Source organism: Thalassophryne amazonica, chromosome 18 (genome assembly GCF_902500255.1).
Source record: "Thalassophryne amazonica chromosome 18, fThaAma1.1, whole genome shotgun sequence".
NCBI classification, from domain to species: domain Eukaryota; kingdom Metazoa; phylum Chordata; class Actinopteri; order Batrachoidiformes; family Batrachoididae; genus Thalassophryne; species Thalassophryne amazonica.
The window spans coordinates 33,684,883-33,703,298 of NC_047120.1; the positions used below are offsets into that span (position 1 = coordinate 33,684,883).

Consider the following 18,416-nt stretch of genomic DNA (forward strand, 5'->3'; position numbering starts at 1 on the left):
ACTGTGCTTGATTCTACTCTCGTCCCAATGGAGATGCTCCCTATCTACGAGAAAGAAACTTGAATGCTTATCCACAACCTCCATGAAGCCAGAGCCAAGTTACTACTTTCTCTATCTTAAGATATAGAAGATAATACAGGGTGACTATTAAATGGCTGGAAGTGACAAATTCATCATATTGGTTGATTGACCAAAGTTGAACTTTGTGAAACTTTATAAATGCACCATACCCAGCAACGGTAAATACTACACAGGGCCCTCTTTAAAAATTGCCATGATTGCAGCAGTCACACACAAATTCTTACAAGGCTGAAAACCAACACTGAATGTCCGTGACCTTCGATCCCTCAGGCAGCGCTGTATTTAAAAACTGACATTGTGTAACAGATCTTACCGTGTGGGCTCAGGAACACTTCAGAAAACCATTGTCAGTTAATACAGTTCGTCGCTACATCTACAAGTGCAAGTTAAAACTCTGCCATGCAAAGCAAAAGCCAAACATCAACAACATCCATAAACGCCGCCGCCTTCTCTGGGCCCGAGCTCATTTGAAATGGACAGACGCAAAATGGAAAAGTGTGCTGTGGTCTGAGTCCACATTTCAAATTGTTTTTGGAAATCATGGACGTCCTGGCATCTGTACAAAAGAGGAAAAAGACCATTCAGATTTTTACCAGCGCAAAGTTCAAAAGCCAGTATCTGTGATGGTATGGGGGTGTGTTGGTGCCCATGGCATGGGCAACTTACACGTCTGTGATGGCACCATCAATGCATCCAGGTTTTGGAGCAGCACATGCTGCCATCCAAGCAACGTCTTTTTCAGAGGCCTCCCTGCTTATTTCAGGAAGACAGTGCCAAGCCACATTCTGCACGTGTTACAACAGTGTGGCTTTGTAGTAAAAGAGTGCAGGTACTAGTCTGGCCTGCCTGCAGTCCAGACCTGTCGTCCATTGAAAATGTGTGGCGCATTATGAAGCACAAAATACGACAATGGAGACCCTGGACGGTTGAACAACTGAAGTCGTACATCAAGCAAGAATTGAAAAGAATTCCACCTACAAAGCGTCAACAATTAGTGTCCTCAGTTCCCAGACGCTTGAGTGTTGTTAGAAGGAAAGGTGATGTAACACAGTGGTAAACATACCACTGCCCCAGCTTTTTTGAAATGTGTTGCAGGCATCCATTTCAAAATGAGCAAATATTTGCACAAAAACAATAAAGTTTATCAGTTTGAACATTAAATATCTTGTCTTTGTGGTGTATTCAATTGAATACAGGTTGAAGAGGATTTTCAAATCATTGTATTCCGTTTTTATTTATGTTTTACACAATGTCCCAACTTCATTGGAATTGGGGTCGTACATAAGTATTCACACGCTTTGCCTCAATACTTTGTTGATGCACGTTTGGCAGCAATTACAGCCTCAAGATGCCACAAGCTTGGTGCACCTATCTTTGGGCAGTTTTGTCCATTCCTCTTTGTAGCACTTCTCAATCTCCATCAGATTGGATTCGGAGTGTCGGTGCACAGCCATTTTCAGATCTCTCCAGAGATGTTTAATCACATTCAGATCTGGGCTCTGGCTGGGCCACTCAAGGACATTCACAGAGTTGTCCTGAAGCCACTCCTTTGATATCTTTACTGTGTCCTTAGGGTCGCTGTCCTGCTGAAAGATGAACTGTTGCCCAAGTTTGAGGTCGAGTGCTCTGAAGTAGGTTTTCGTCCAGGATGTCTCTGTACATTGCTGCATTCATGTTTCCTTTAATCCTGACTAGTCTCCCAGTTCCTGCTGCTGAAAAACATCCCGACAGTATGATACTGCCACCATCCCTTTACTGTAGGTATGTTGCCTGGTTTCCTCCAAACATGACATCTGGCATTCACGCCAAAGAGTTCAGTCTTTGTCTCATCAGACCAGAGAATTTTGTTTCACGTGATCTGAGAGTCCTTCAGGTGCCTTTTGGCAAACTCCAGGCGGGCTGCCATGTGTCTTTTACTAAGGAGTGGCTTCTGGTCACTCTGCCATACAGGCCTGATTGGTGGATTGCTGCAGAGATAGTAGTCCTTCTGGAAGGTTCTCCTCTCTCCACAGAGGAATGGTGAAGCTCTAACAGAGGGACCATCGTGTTCTTGGTCACCTCCCTAAGTAGGATCCTTCTCCCTCTATTGCTCAGTATAGACAGGCGGCCAGCTCTATGAAGAGTCCTGGTGGATCCGAACTTCTTCCATTTAGGGATGATGGAGGACACTGTGCTCATTTGGACATTAAAAGCAGGAGAAATGTTTCTGTACCCTTCCCCAGATTTGTGCCTTGTCTCGGAGGTCTATAGACAATTCCTTTGACTTCATGCTTGGTTTGTGCTCTGACATGCACTGTCAACTGTGGGACCTTATATGTAGACAGGTGTGTTCTTTCCAAATCATGTCCTGTCAACTGAATTTACCCCAGGTGGACAATTAAGCTGTAGAAACATCTCAAGGATGATCATTGAAAACAGGATGCACTTGAACTCAATTTTGAGCTTCATGGGAAAGACTGTGAATACTTACATGTGAATTGTTAGTTTTTTATGTTTCAAATATTTGCAAAAATCTAAAAAAACAAACAAAGAAAACAAAACTTTTTCATGTTGTCATTATGGGGTAGGGTGTGTAGAATTTTGAGGAAAAAAATTACGTCCATTTTGGAATAAGGCTGTAACATAACAAAATGTGGAAATTGAAGTGCTGTGAAAACTTTCCGGATACACTATATGCATATCCCTTGTGGCTTCCTAAAGCACTTGTGAAGCCAAAATCTTTTTTCTTTTTTTTTTTTTTCTTTTTTTCACGCTTTTATTTTTTAGTAGTTCAGACTAGCCGTCTAGGGTCAAACGCCACATAAAACACCTCTCTGCTACGACGACTGTTTTGAGCCACATAGTATTGATTGGATTTGCTCTGGTCTGCTCAGGATAGGTGAAATATATTGACAGTCTAACATAATCATCCTGTGAAAATACATACGTGATAGTCTTCAATGATTTGACATTACACCTTCATTCACAACCAAAGTGTTTAACTGAGCTACAGCGGTTTATATCGGTGCATTGAATCTGTATCTGTTTTCATCTTTCTCCATCTGTGCAGCTAATTTTAGCTCAGTATCTAAAGTGCAGGATTGTTAACAGCATCACGAGATGTGATCAGATGTACTGTGGTTTACCATAAGCTGTGAATGTTTTTGTCAAGTGTTCAAATGCTTTGAGCTGTCTGGACGTCTGTCTGTTTACCACCATTTTTGGTCTGGAGTTTGCTTTCTTAAAAACAATAATAAAAAAAAAAATCATAATTGTGTCACAGAATGTGTGATGGGGGGGGTCACCTTATATTTTATATCATTTAATACAAACACATCAGATAGTGTTATGTCATGAAAGGTTATTTCTAATCATGGCTTCAGTGGGAACCCTGAAATTTTGTGTGTGCATGCATCAGTCCTCCTCTCCTGACGTGTTAGCAGGAGGAAATTTTGCTCATGTTCCAGGTGTGCATCCTAAACTAGTCTCCTAGTTGGACTTCAGTGGAACAATAGAACTTTTTGTCCTCAAAATTTCTCCCCAATCTCCACTCTGTAATGGTTAGGTCTCTGTGGTTTAATCTTCTCAAAGGCATCTTCTGCATCATTCTGCTGTCAGTACCTCCTCTTTTCTCCTTTCCTGTTCATTCCTACCTTCACTTCATGCTTAACATGCTCATTCCTCCAAGGATATATTTTGGAAATTTCCTTTAACAGATTCTCATTTGCTGGCTGCTGTAAAAAATAAATAAAATAGGATTTTGTCATGTCTAACAAAAGAGATGTTTCCATTAAAACATGGTTAGCAATCAAGATTCGAAGTGCTTTACTCACCTTTGTTCAAATACGTGCGTAGTTAATATAAACAAATATATTAAAATACACCTAATTAGTGGTAGCATTTAAAGCGTACCACCAATGTACTGTATTTTCCGGAATGTATGTTGCACTGGCGTATTGTAGCATCTGTACAAAAGCACATCATACAGGGGAACAAAAACATACTTTGCATCAGTCTATAAATTACATTTATTTTTAAGATGTAGTGTTACTACTCCATGCAACAAAAATTCAAATTATTTTAACATGCAATCACCCAGTTAGCAAGCACAACCCAACATGCTAAATTATGTTATTGTATGAAGCACAAAGAACTCCAGAGTAAACTCGCTCTTGCCACTGAACAGACAAAAATATTTACCTCACTAATTCTAGATAAAATTTAAAAGTGGAGTATACTTTTAGCATATCACTCCTCCTTGTTGCAGTTCTAGCTCTTCCACAAAGTGCTAACAATTGGCATGTTGAGTAGTTTGAAGACTATTCCTTGTCTATTCAAGAGCGCATGGTTATTCTCTCTCTATTCAAGAGCGTAGTCTTTCATTTTGAGAGCATGATTCATTAATTTCTCATGTTCATTGTCCTCATTCAGTTCACCAGAGTTGGGCAAGTTACTTTAAAAAAGTAATTACTTACAGTTACAAGTTCTCCCAAAAAGTCACTGAGTTAGTAACTCTTACAGCATTATAAACGTAATTAGTTACTCGGGAATGTAACTATTGCATTGCTTTAAAAAAAAAAAAAAAAGTTCAAATATGTCAATGAATTTTGATTCCCACCCCCAAATGAACTTTGAATTCAACTGTATGTTCAGTTATTTTTAATAAAACTGAATGTTAAATATGTTTAGTGAATTGGCTGGACACATAATAGGATAAATTAAGAGAAAACATTAGCTGTGCGACAACTTACTTTTGTTAAATGTTCCCATATGTCAATGAATTTGGATTCCCCCCTTAATGAACTTTAAATTCAACTGTTTGATTATTTATAATAAAACTGAATATTAAATGTGTAATGAGTTAAATGTACACTTAATAGAATAAATTAACTGAAAACATTGTACACTAGTCTACACTATTTTAATGTTGCTTTGGGACAGTGTGAGATGAGACACCAATTGAATGTAATTTATTATTGCAGATATTATCATTACTGTCTTTATAATAGTAGAACAATCAAATGTAATAGATATTTTAGAACTTTTGACATTTATTGCACCTTGACAGGCCACAACTGGAAATCAAATAACTCTAAAATTTATTTATGCTCATTCACATGTGCATTCTTCCCTTTTGTCTCCGTCAGGGGAAAATGTCTGTAGTTCCAGTTGAAAAATGCAAATGATGCTTGTCTTAAATGTTGCTGTGAGCGAATGCATGAGTATTTGTAGTTGAACTCCCGCACCTCTGTGCTTCTGGTTGACTTACCATGAAATTTCACTCTTCATTAGCCAGTCGTCATCACTTATGCAGATGTCCCGCCACCCCCCCCCCCCCCCCCCACCACCACCAAAAAGAAGAAAAAACAACTTTGCAGCTCAGCTGCAGCGGAGAGATGAAAATGATTTCAATGAGCTTAATTATAGTAACTCCCCTCATTATTAGTATTTCCATCAGTGCAGACCACTGACTCATACTGTCGCTCTATCCATCCATCCATTTTCTACACCCGCTTACTCCAATTAAGGGTCACGGGGGCTGGAACCTATTCACAGCACTTTACGTTTTCCACATTTTGTCATGTTACAGCCTTATTACAAAAATTGTGGAAATAAATATTCTCCTGTCTCTGAGGTCTACAGACTATTCCGTTGACTTCAACCTTGGTTTGTGCTCTGACATGCACTGTGAACTGTGGAACCTTATATGTAGGCAGTTGTGTGCATGTCCAAGAAACTGACTTTACCCCAGGTGAACTCCAGTTAAGCTGTATAAACATCTCAAGGATGATCAGTGGAAACAGGATGCACCTGAGCTCAATTTTGAGCTTCATGGCAAAGGGTGTGAATACATATGATCTTAGTTTTTTTATTTATAATTAATTTGGAAAAATCTCAACATTTTTCACATTATCATTATGGGGTATTGTGTGGAGAATTTTGAGGGGGAAAAAATGAATTTCACCAATTTTGGAATAAAGCTGTAACATAATATGAAAAAAGTGCAGCACTGTGAATACTTTCCAGATGCACTGTATCAGTAAAGAAAAGAAAAACACAAAATACAGTACCAGTGGTTACACAGTAGGTTGCCAGTGTTATTTCATTGATCTTTTGAGCGTGCAGTGGTTTTTTTGTACCTCACATGGTGGAGACTTTCTGCATTTATTAATTTTTCCTAATTTTTGGTCTCATTGCAAAGTGGAAAGAAGCCATTATAGTGATCACATCTGTCTGTTTAGCAACTGTGATATGTTCAAAATGCAAAGAGCAATTTCAGTCAAACTTTGTAGATAAAGTCAGTGGACCATTCTTTCAACACTTATGACATTAAGGGTGTTGTCAAAGTTCAAGGTCAAACCAGAGGTCAAGGTGTAAAACTGACTACAGAAGCTACATGAGATATTGAAATGTTTTCTCGCAAAGACTTCTGTCCTAGAATTAACAAATGTAGCAGACCTGTTACATCGGTAACGTCATGTGATAAACACATTTAGCTGGCTGCGAAGGTGAGGCACTGCAATCATCTGGATGCATTGTTAAAACAAACACACACACACATCATTTCTCGCAAACAAAGTTCGTGAGTGAGTACAGCAGTCAGCGGCTTGACAACAGTTTTGATTTGAATAGATATGTCCTTTTAAGTATAGATGTAAACAGGCGCATAATTGAGCCACTGAGAGTTAAAGTGACCTCTGTCTGCAATTTTGTCCTTTTAAAATTCAGAAAACCCAAAGATCCATAGGAAATGTCACAGAAAGTGCAAATTATATATCAGTTTAATGCTTATAATGCTGGTAATATTGCAACATAATTATGTTTTTAAAAAAAAGTGTTATGTGGGATAGCTCGCTTTACCTCTCAGCAGCTTGATCAGAGTTGCAGTCATCTTGCTTCCTGTGCTCATTACCATAAACATGAGTGTCTGGGTGATGTTCACTTTTTGTACTCCACACTAACCCATGCCAGTCATCTAGTTAGTTTTTTATTTGATGTGGTTCATCTATTTAACAGCATGAGTTGTGTGTGGGTGCACATTAGGGCTGCCACAAACGATTACTTTGATAATCGACTAATCACTGATTATTTTTGTGATTAATTGACTAATCGGATCATACCTAAATTGCGGCGTAACGCATCACCATGCAGCTGCTCTTGTGTAACCATCATTAGCTTTAAGCTTGAAGTGTTTAAGGTATGCGCTAACTAAAATATAGACAGTTGAAACTTGATCGCCAACCATGGACCGGGATCTCATGTCAGTCACCAGCATGATGAAGACTTCTTCAGTCAGGATATTTGCTTGCCAAGGTGTGCATGTTGTTTGCTTGGTAACAGTCATCTGTTGGAGAGGAACGTATTTTTTAGCACTGTAACGTAGTGTTATGAAACATTAGCGTTATCACATTTCCTATTCAAACGTGACATCACTGTTATAGCGTTACGGCAAACACATATATGTGCTAAGGCTAATGAAATAGACATCGTTAATGTTAACATTTACAGCTATCAATATAAGTAAGTAGCTCACTATAGACATTAATGTTAGCGGCTAAATAGCCAATTAGTGACTGTCCCTCTTTGTCAGAATCAGCCACGTTTCCTTCTCAGATGTTCCTGCATCGCCGTTGTCCTGCTGTGGAAGGCAAGTTCTGTCTTGCATATTTTGCATTGCACGTTTTTCTCTTTAATTTAGTTAAAATGCTCCCAAACATTTGAGCTCCCTTACCAAAAAGTAGTATATGCAAGTATGTTTGAAGTATACTTCTAGTTTACTTTTATATACTTATCAGTACTATTTTTTGGTAAGGGCTCCATTGCCGTCAAGCCATGATAACTTTTCCGGTGACATCACGGCTGACCCCAATTACCACTACTGCACATGTGCGTCAAGGACAGAAAGACAGTGGAAGATACAGCAGCAGTTTTGAGAAATAAACAAAGATTAAAAAAAATAAATGATGACGTCAATTATTGATTTAGCCCCAGACGATTTTGATGGTCGACATAATCTTGACTAATCAACTAATTGTGGCAGCCCGAGTGCACATTTGCATGTACATTTGTCTCCATTGTCTTAACATGTGTGTTTGTTGACCATAATGCTGTGTGTTTCAGTTGTTCCTCCGCATGATGCAAAGCGCATGGCATGGAACAGCACGGGCAACAGCTCCTGTCCTGACTCTGAGCACTCACAGTCCAACATGCCTGCCGCTTCACTAGGGAGCAGCACTACCCCCACTAAAAGCAACACGCAGCAGAGTAAGAACACCTCTGCACCACTGAGCACAGATTTTTCTGCAGCCTCATTTGTGCAGCGCTTCCATACTAAAGTCAGACTTTCAAGAATGAGACAAGCAGCCTAAAAATGTCCATAAGCTATGCATTAGCAAGAACCTTGGCAAAACAAAATAGTTCATTCTCACCTGTGTCACTCACACTTATCACTCACTCATCTTCAACCGTGTACTCCAATTAAGAGTCGGGAAAGGGGTGGGGGGAGCTCGAGCCTATACCAGCGTGAGGTGGGGAAAGGATGCAAGTCTGTCACAGGGCCACAAACACATTCACACGTACACCTACGGACAATTTAAAGTTTCCAGTTCACCTAAGGGCCCTGTCACACCTTGATGATTTAGCCAGCGTATGCCGACTGCCACACCATGATGATTTAGCCTGCGTATGCTGACAGCCCCATTTCCACCGAGCGGTCTGGGTTGGTACTACATGGTATGGTACATGTAAAAACAGAACCCTTTTGTTTGGCAGGTGGAACACTTAAATATTGACAGACATGTTATTGAGTGCATGTACGCTTTCATGTGGCATCGCCCCTGCATGGAGGCAAAACAGAGTAATTTAACAGTATTTTGTTTTATTTTTTTGTTTGGTGGATCATGGGATTTATTTTCATCGTGTGCAGAATGCTGAAGAATCGACTGATGTCTGTGGTAAACGCTGCTGTGAGTGAATGAGGCGCTGTGACTCTTTGAATTTTTAAAATAAGTTGTCTTCTTGTGGTGCATAAAGCCGGCAATCTCTGGTTCAGGCTGAGAGATGCACCTGGAGCAGAAAAACCACAGAGGGACCTCTTTAAAACACTACATCTCTTCAGCCACGACAAGGAATTAAATTATTTTCAGATGTCGCTTTCCAAAATCAGGACACTTTATGTGGATAGGTTTTTTCGGGCTATGATGATGAATCCGACTGAAACGACCTAACAGGTAAGATTAAGACTTTATATTTACTCCATTTGTGAATGTTTTAACATTCTGAACTGCATGAGGACTGCAGCTTTGTTATTCAGCCAATCAGTGGACAGCATCAATGGACATGTAGTTCCACCTTAGAACTGGAATATAATATATAAGATATACCTTACTGAATTTTCATGTTTCGACCACAGGGCCCTATATACAGTAGTGTTCAGAATAATAGTAGTGCTATGTGACTAAAAGATTAATCCAGGTTTTGAGTATATTTCTTATTGTTACATGGGAAACAAGGTACCAGTAGATTCAGTAGAGTCTCACAAATCCAACAAGACCAAGCATTCATGATATGCACACTCTTAAGGCAATGAAATTGGGCTATTAGTAAAAAAAAAAAAAGTAGAAAAGGGGGTGTTCACTATAATAGTAGTGTGGCATTCAGTCATTTAGTTTGTCAATTTTGTGGAACAAACAGGTGTGAATCAGGTGTCCCCTCTTTAAGGATGAAGCCAGCACCTGTTGAACATGCTTTTCTCTTTGAAAGCCTGAGGAAAATGGGACGTTCAAGACATTGTTCAGAAGAACAGCGTAGTTTGATTAAAAAGTTGATTGGAGAGGGGAAAACGTATACGCAGGTGCAAAAAATTATAAGCTGTTCATCTACAATGATCTCCAATGCTTTAAAATGGACAAAAAAAAAAAGACACGTGGAAGAAAATGGAAAACAGAAGACATGGACAGAAGAATAACCAGAATGGCAAAGGCTCACCCATTGATCAGCTCCAGGATGATCAAAGACAGTCTGAAGTTACCTGTAAGTGCTGTGACAGTTAGAAGATGCCTGTTTGAAGCTAATTTATTTGCAAGAATCCCCCACAAAATCCCTCTGTTAAATAAAAGACATGTGCAGAAGAGGTTACAATTTGCCAAAGAACACATCAACTGGCCTAAAGAGAAATGGAGGAATATTTTGTGGACTGATGAGTAAAATTGTTATTTTTGGGACCAAGGGCCACAGACAGTTTGTGAGACGACCCCCAAACTCTGAAGTCAAGCCACAGTTCACAGTGAAAACAGTGAAGCATGGTGGTGCAAGCATCATGATATGGGCATGTTTGTCCTAGTATGGTGTTGGGCCTATATATCGCATACCAGGTATCATGGATCAGTTTGGATATGTCAGAATACTTGAAGAGGTCAAGTTGCCTTATGCTGAAGAGGACATGCCCTTGAAATGGGTGTTTCAACAAGACAATGACCCCAAGCACACTAGTAAACGAGCAAAATCTTGGTTCCAAACCAACAAAATTAATGCCTCACAGATGTGAAGAAATCATGAAAAACTATACAACTAAATACTAGTTTAGTGATTCACAGGATTGCTAAAAAAAAAAAAGCAGTTTGAACATAATAGTTTTGAGTTTGTAGCGTCAACAGCAGATGTTACTATTATTGTGAACACCCCCCCTTTTCTACTTTTTTTTTTTTTTTTTTTTTTTTTTATACTAATAGCCCAGTTTCATAGCCTTAAGAGTGTGTATATCATGAATGCTTGGTCTTGTTGGATTTGTGAGAATCTACTGAATCTACTGGTACCTTGTTTCCCATGTAACAATAAGAAATATACTCAAAACCTGGATTAATCTTTTTAGTCACATAGCACTACTATTATTCTGAACACTACTGTAAGAACTAGAAAGTGCACTCCCAATGCGACCTACTAAATGCTAATGTCTTTTCATGGACAGCAGTGTGACACCTCCTAACTGGGCATAATATTGACAAAGAGCCCGGATATGAAATGTTTCATGTGCATTTTCAATGCGGATACGCGAGTGAACACGCGTGGAAAAAACCTTGCACAATACATGTTAAAATACTGTTCTGACCTGGATGTCAAGCCAGTAAAATTAATTTACATTAAATTATGTAAGAAAATTATTAAACTTACTCTGACACCAACACATTCTGAAATTTAGTGTTGAAAGTTACACGGATCGATCCATTCCAGCTGCAATAATCAGCAGCTCAGCTGAGATGTCCTGCTGCTGTGTTCAATTTCAGATTCCAAATGCGTTCACCACCGCGCGTCCCGGACGAGACATCTGCAGCTGTAAATGATTTTTTGATTCTACGAGCGAATGGTTTCATCAGCCAATAGTTCTGAAAGCAAATGCATCATCAGCTACAAAATTATTTTATTTTAGTGTTGATAGTTTAACAGATCTGATATGTTCCAGCTTCCAAATTCTGCAGACATGAAGGTACAATATCATACAATCCAGACAGGCACACAGACTGCATTAATTAATTCCAGGTGGTTACTAAAACCTCAGATTTGTCACACAGGCATGATGCTTACCAGTTTATTGCCCAAAAGTCACAAAAAAGTAAAGAATAACTAAAACTCCTTACTTATGTAAGGAAACTTGTCTCCCTTCTTTCTCCATTTGTGGCATTGCCAACATGCGCAGCTTTCCAGTATTTTCCACCTGTTTCTTGATGAGATTCTTCGAGTGTCAGTGCACACTGCCCACTGAGTTGCCCTGATCCAAAACGACGACCACGCCCCCTTATCGATACATGTCTCAGTGCAACTGCACACTATAGTTCTTATATAGGACTCTATGATGTCACCATTTGAGTAACTTACAAGAAATATGAGCCAACAATCACGTAACTTACCTTACAACTCATGGTCCGCGTGTGCAGGATGTTTGAGACATGCTGGCATACATGGAAAATATTCTGCAACCCCAAAATCTTTTGAGGTACACGACATATCAGCGTGCTTAAACATGCTCTTAACTTAAACAAAACTTACCCATAACTTCTTAGACATACGCCAATGTTTTTAATACGGTCGGTATCTCCTAGCTAAATCGTCAAGGTATGACGGGGTGTTACCTGCATGTCTTAGGATGTGGGAAGAAGCTGGAGCACCAGGAGAGAATTGATCCCATGGCCTTCTTGGTGTGAGGCAACAGTGCTGACCATTCAGCCACCGTGCTGCACATATTCTCATCTTTCATGAAATAAAGGATAAATAAATAAAAATAAGGCAGGAGAACATGTCTCTGGTTGGGAGACTAAGACAATTAAATTCTATCCCTAGTTATGGTGTCAAATGATTTGTGTAATTGCTTTTTCAGTGTCACTATAGATATTTTTGTGTGAGTCCTAACTTGCAGCATTGGGTTACCTTTTTGGTTTGAATAAGTTGTAACTGGAAAAGTAGGATGTAGTCTGGCATTAAAATGTAACCCACTATCTTAATTAGGATAAAAAAAAAAAAATTAAAAAAAATTAGTGATGCATCAGTTTTGTTACATTCACTTGACTTTTTTCCTTCTAATTTGAGACATTGAGGTTCATGCAACCACCACTCATACAAACAGATTCGTATGTGGCATTTACTAGTGCTTTGAGAACTTCCCACTTGGACACATTTTTCTTGTACTCTGAGGTATTTTTTCATAGGTGTAAGGTCTCAAGAGTACTTGAGACCTTTCGTATAAGTTGCCATTGTTTGTTTGATTTAAAACTGGTTTTAGTTTAAAAATCCTATGTAAATTGCACTGCATAATTATGTTGACTTTTGAATGCTAACATTTTAAATTTCAAGCATTTTGCTTGATGTAAGCAATGCCACTTTACACTTATTCTAATTTATCGTGTAAAATATAATTATATGAAGAATTGTATTGCATTACATCAAATCAAATTGTTCCTTTATAAAGTACAGTCCCTAAATCATATCAGCGTGCGTCTTATTTTGTCAGAGATGTTCACAAATACATGTTCACACACATCAATAATGTAGTTATACGAAAAATGAGCATTTTCTGAATCTGATATGATGCAGTCCTGCAGACCTGCTGTATGAAAGTGGTGGCATGAGTCCCAATCTGTTAGTAAACTGGTTTCATGTAACTTTGTGGAGTACAGTGTTTTGTTATGCAACAGGTGGCTTTTATTGCACAGAGCAGTTTTCAGTGAGGTGTGGGTGGGTGGGTGGGCGGGCATGTGAATCTCATCACTGACAACGATTTGATACGCATCTCGATACAATACATATTGCCATACTGATGAAGCGATGCAATATGATTCCCCCTGTTCCCGATTCAATGCAATTTGATATGTATTTGATGCCAATTCAATGCCTCACAATGCAATACGATGCAGTTTGGTGCGATACGATGCAAAGAAATTATACCAAAAATTTAAATGATAAATCAGAAGTTGCAGTTCAGTATGGTACTATAGTGTTCTTTTTTATTTTTGTTTTTTGTTTTAGAATCAGAAGAAGTTTATTGCCATTGCCAGTGAACAGGATTCACAGACTAGGAATTTGCTTCGGTACAATGGTGCAACATTAAGAAGAGATAAAATGCTAAGATAAAATATAACGTGTCAAAATAAGATAAAATATAAGATAAAAAAAAAAGAAATATGAAAGGCTGTGTGCAACAGAGAAACAGAAAAAACAGTGCAGTGGGAGGAGTGCAATTAAAAACCAAAGTACATTGTCTAAAGTGACCCGTGATAAAATGATAAAGTGACAGAGTTAAGCTTAAGGTGACTGAGTTATGAGGTGTTTGAGTCTAACGGCAGAGGGGAAGAAACTGTTCTTATGGCGGGAGGTTCTGGTCCGGATGGACCGTAGCCTCCTGCCCGAGAGGACTGGTTTGAACAGACCGTGTGCAGGGTGAGAAGGGTCAGCTGTGATCCGACCTGCTCGGCCCAGAGTCCTGGAGACGTGCAGGTCGTGGAGAGATGGAAGGCTACAGTCGATCACCTTCTCAGCAGAGGCCACAATGCGCTGCAGTCTGTCTGTCCCTGACTGTGGCCCCAGCGTATGGAGGAGCAGAGGATGGACTCGATGATGGCCGTGTAGAACTGCACCATCAGCTGGACAGGCAGCTTGGCCTTCTTCAGCTGCCGCAGGAAGTACATCCTCTGCTGGGCCTTCTTGATGAGGGAGCTGATGGTTGACTCCCACTTGAGGTCCTGGGTGATGGTGGTGCCGAGGAAGCGGTGACAGACCACAGTGGTGATGGGGCTGTTGGTGAGGGGGAGGGAGGGTGGGGGGGCTGTGGCTTTCCTGAAGTCCACAATCATCTCCACTGTTTTCTGGGCGTTGAGCTCCAAGTTGTTGCTGCTGCACCAAATCACCAGCCGGTCCACCTCCCTCCTGTAGGCAGACTCATCCCCATCCGAAATGAGTCCGATGAGGGTGGTGTCGTCCGCAAACTTGATGAGCTTTACAGAGTCGTGGCTGGAGGTGCAGCAGTTAGTGTAGAGGGAGAAGAGCAGAGGGGAAAGGACACAGCCCTGTGGAGATCCTGTGCTGAGAGCCCGAGTGTTCGAGACATTTTTTTCCCAGCCTCACACGCTGACTCCGGTCTGTCAGGAAGTCTGTGATCCACCTGCAGGTGGAGTCGGGCACGTGGAGCAGAGAAAGCTTGTCCTGGAGCAAAGCTGGAAGGATGGTGTTGAATGCAGAGCTGAAGTCCACAAACAGGATCCTAGCGTAGGTTCCTGGGGAGTCCAGGTGCTGCAGGATGGAGTGCAGGGCCAGGTTTATGGCGTCATCTACAGACCTGTTGGCTCTGTAGGCAAACTGCAGGTGGTCCAGGAGGGGGTCGGTGATGGACTTCAGCTGGGATAAAACCAGGCGTTCGAAGGTCTTCATGACTACAGACGTGAGAGCCACAGGCCTGTAGTTAAGTCCAGTGATGCGTGGTTTCTTGGGGACTGGAACTATGATTGAGGACTTAAAACAGACTGGAACATGGCATGACTCCAGGGAGGTGTTGAAGATCCCCGTGACGACTGGGGCCAGTTCATCAGCGCAGTGTCTCAGGGTGGCAGAAGAGACACAGTCTGGGCCCGGGGCCTTACGTGGATTCAGCCTTTTGAAATGTCTCCTCACGTCCTCCTCTTGGACCGAGAGGGCAACAGGGGGAGTGGGGAGGGCAGCAGTGAGAGGGGGGAGGTCCAGAGTGTTTGAATATCCAGTTGTGTGGGGGTGGGGAGGTGTGAGTCCTTGTCTTCAAAGCGTGAATAGAAGACGTTCAGGTCGTTGGCCAGCTTGAGGTCGTCAATAGAACGAGGTGCTTTGGGCTTGTAGTTGGTGATCTCTTTCAACCCCCTCCACACAGAGGCCGAGTCGTTGGCAGAGAACCTTTGCTGCAGACGTGAACTGTACGTGGATTTAGCCTTTGCCACCTCCTTGCTAAATCTGTACTTTGCACGTCTATAGCTCTCTGTCTCCTTCTCTGAAAGCCACCTCTTTCTGCTGACAGAGCTGCTGGAGTTTAGGTGTGAACCAGGGCTTGTCATTGTTATATCTCACCCTGGTACGCTGTGGGATGATGCTGTCTTCACAAAAATGAATATATGACGTCACAGTGTCCGTGTAGTCATCTAGGCTGTCTGTTGAAGCCTCAAACATATCCCAATCCGTGGTGGCCAAGCACGCGCGTAGCTCCTCTACAGCTTCATTGCTCCACACTTTAGACGTCCTCACAACAGGTTTAGAGAGTTTAAGTCTCTGTCTGTACGTGGGGATCAAGTGGACCATCACGTGATCTGAGAGTCCCAAAGCTGCACGGGCCACCGCGCGGTAGGCGCCGCTCACTGTCGTAACAGTGATCGAACGTGCTCCCTTCTCTGGTCGGGCATTTAACAAACTGTTTGTATTTTGGTAATTCCTGACTGAGATTCCCTTTGTTAAAATCACAGAGAATTATAACAAGAGTCCAGAAAGTCTCTCTCCACGCTCATAATCTGATCCGCGAGCGCACGCTCGGCCTCGTGCACGTCCGCGCTCGGTAGAATATACACAGAGCAAAGTATGAAAGAGTTAAACTCACGTGGAGAGTAGAACGGTCTGCAGTTTGAGGAGATATTCCAGAGAGGGACAGCAGTGTTGGGAGATCAGTCACATCGGAGCACCAGGCGTTGTTGATATAGAAGCAGAGTCCTCCACCTCTAGTTTTTCCACCAGAGAGTGCTCGGTCTCTCTGCGCGGAGGAGTTGGAATCCCTCTAGTTGGAGCGCGCAATCCGGTGTCTGTGCAGTGAAGCACAGTACACAAGATGAGGAGAAATCTCTATTCTTCTTCATCAGCAGTGCCAGCTCATACATCTTGTTGTGGAGTGAGCGGACGTTGGAGAGAAATATCCCAGGTAGGGTCGTGCGCGTGCCTCTTCATCTGAGGCGCACGAGAGCTCCAGCTTGTTTTCCTCTCCGCCGTCGTCTCACTTTTTTGGCCAAAAAGTGAACCAGTTCAGCTGCAGGCACTAAAAAGACTGGTGTAATGTCCGTGGGTGTTGATGATTTGATGTTTAGAAGCTCCTCGCGGGTGTAGGGACATGACACACGATTCATGCACAAAAACAGACAAAACAGGGAGCACCAGAATACCAGGGCGCCTTCATGTGGCGCCATCTTGGAAGGGCCCTTATAAGCAGCAAAGTTACCAGATTCAACATTAAGGGCCCCTTTACATATAGTGCGAAGTTTGGACGAAGTGCGCACTTAGTGCGCATGACACAGGAATCGTGTGCAAACCATGTGAAATCGTCCCTGCCTCCAGGTGACACGCATGAACATCTAACACCGCTCACATGGCACTTAGAAATTGTGTGGCCAGTCACACTCTTCACACGACAGCAGACTGCAAACGACCACTGTTGTGCTGGCAGAGAAATTTGTCTAAGTTCCACACCACTGTGGCTTTGGTGTGTGCGCTGAGAACTGACAGGAGGTGTGGCTTCCGACAGAAGCAGCTGTGGTGATCTGTCATTCTGGGCATTCCAGCTGGACAACACCTACTGTGTTTGGACAGACATGGACTACCAACTGTCCACTGTGAGGCGCATGTCTGATTGCTGTATTTACATGGACATAAATAAAAACATATATCGCAGTGGCGACAAGCTCCAGCCAGCGAGCGCGCACACGGAGTGGACATTGACAGCCTGCCAGGTTGAAACGGACCGTCAGATCAGAACACACAGCGGGCCGTCACGTCACCCACGTGAGGTCTGTTCCACATGACACGGTGTCTGTGTTGCGGCATGTCGCGTGTCGGGCAGGACGCACCGGACCAGTAGATGTGGACATGATCAGAGCACGCTGCTTCTCATTCATGTCATTTCATGACTGTATGTCTGTGACCATGGGTCATTTACAGAGCAACAGAATGGATCATACTTGTATTGCTCACTTGATAAAAGTGGTGTTTTTATATGGTGTGTGTGTGAGATTTAAAGTTTTTTTCTCTTTTTTTTGTGATACTTTCATGCCCTTCCTGATATGAGGCAGCTTCCCACAGCTTTCAAAGAACAGCTCCGTAGCTCAGTGGTAGGGTCGCTGACTGGCAATCAGAGCTTTTGAAAGGCGCAAGTTCACATCCCGGGTGGTGTTTTGGGTTTTTTTTTGTTTTTTTTTTTCCCACATAAGTGGTGCGATGTGGTCCCACAGGTACTGGCTGGTTTTTATTTATTCAACATAAGCGACACGATGTGGTTCCACATGTACCAGCTGGTTTTTATTTTCTCCACGAATTCTTGCACTGGGTTCGTGCACGCCTGCCCACTGGTGCGATGTTTTGTGGTGCGCTAATTTTGAACTGTTTTGCCGTAATCGACCAGACATCGACCAAACTTCACACTATGTGTGAAGGGGCCCTAAGGAATAAAAAAAAATCAATTCCCTGATAGTTGGAACCTGTTTGATCACACTGTCGGAACTTAAACAGTAAGACAACATCACTCTCAATGAGTGACTTAAAGTGACGTAAAACATATGAATGAAATCCATATAGTTTTTTTAAAAAATTAAAGGACCATTAATTTATGGACAGACCACGTAAATGTTCTCGGTGCCTAAAAAAAATCTCCTAAAACTGCGTACCCCATTTTGAAATAGATTTGTTGCGGTAGAAATGTGGTTTGCTTTCAGGCTTCCATCTGTGGTGCACTCAGTGTGTCAGAAAAAATTGATGCAAGCATGCTGCAACCGATCCATCGCGATTTCATCCGTCAGTTGAATTGATTCACACAGAATGATTTGATACTCGCATCGTGCACGTTTGTATCTAGATACCGATTCGTATCGATTAAGCTC

The 18,416-nt window shown here is 41.8% G+C and overlaps 1 protein-coding gene across 1 annotated transcript in view; it reads left to right on the plus strand.

Annotated features, from left to right (window-relative positions):
- The window catches only part of LOC117531572 (calcium/calmodulin-dependent protein kinase type II subunit gamma-like), a 156,828-nt gene that overhangs the window by 128,583 nt on the left and 9,829 nt on the right, over positions 1-18,416 (plus strand). Inside the window, exon 19 of the mRNA XM_034194694.1 lies at positions 8,182-8,325. Coding sequence (XP_034050585.1) covers positions 8,182-8,325 — 144 coding nt within the window. The remainder of the gene's footprint in view (positions 1-8,181; positions 8,326-18,416) is intronic.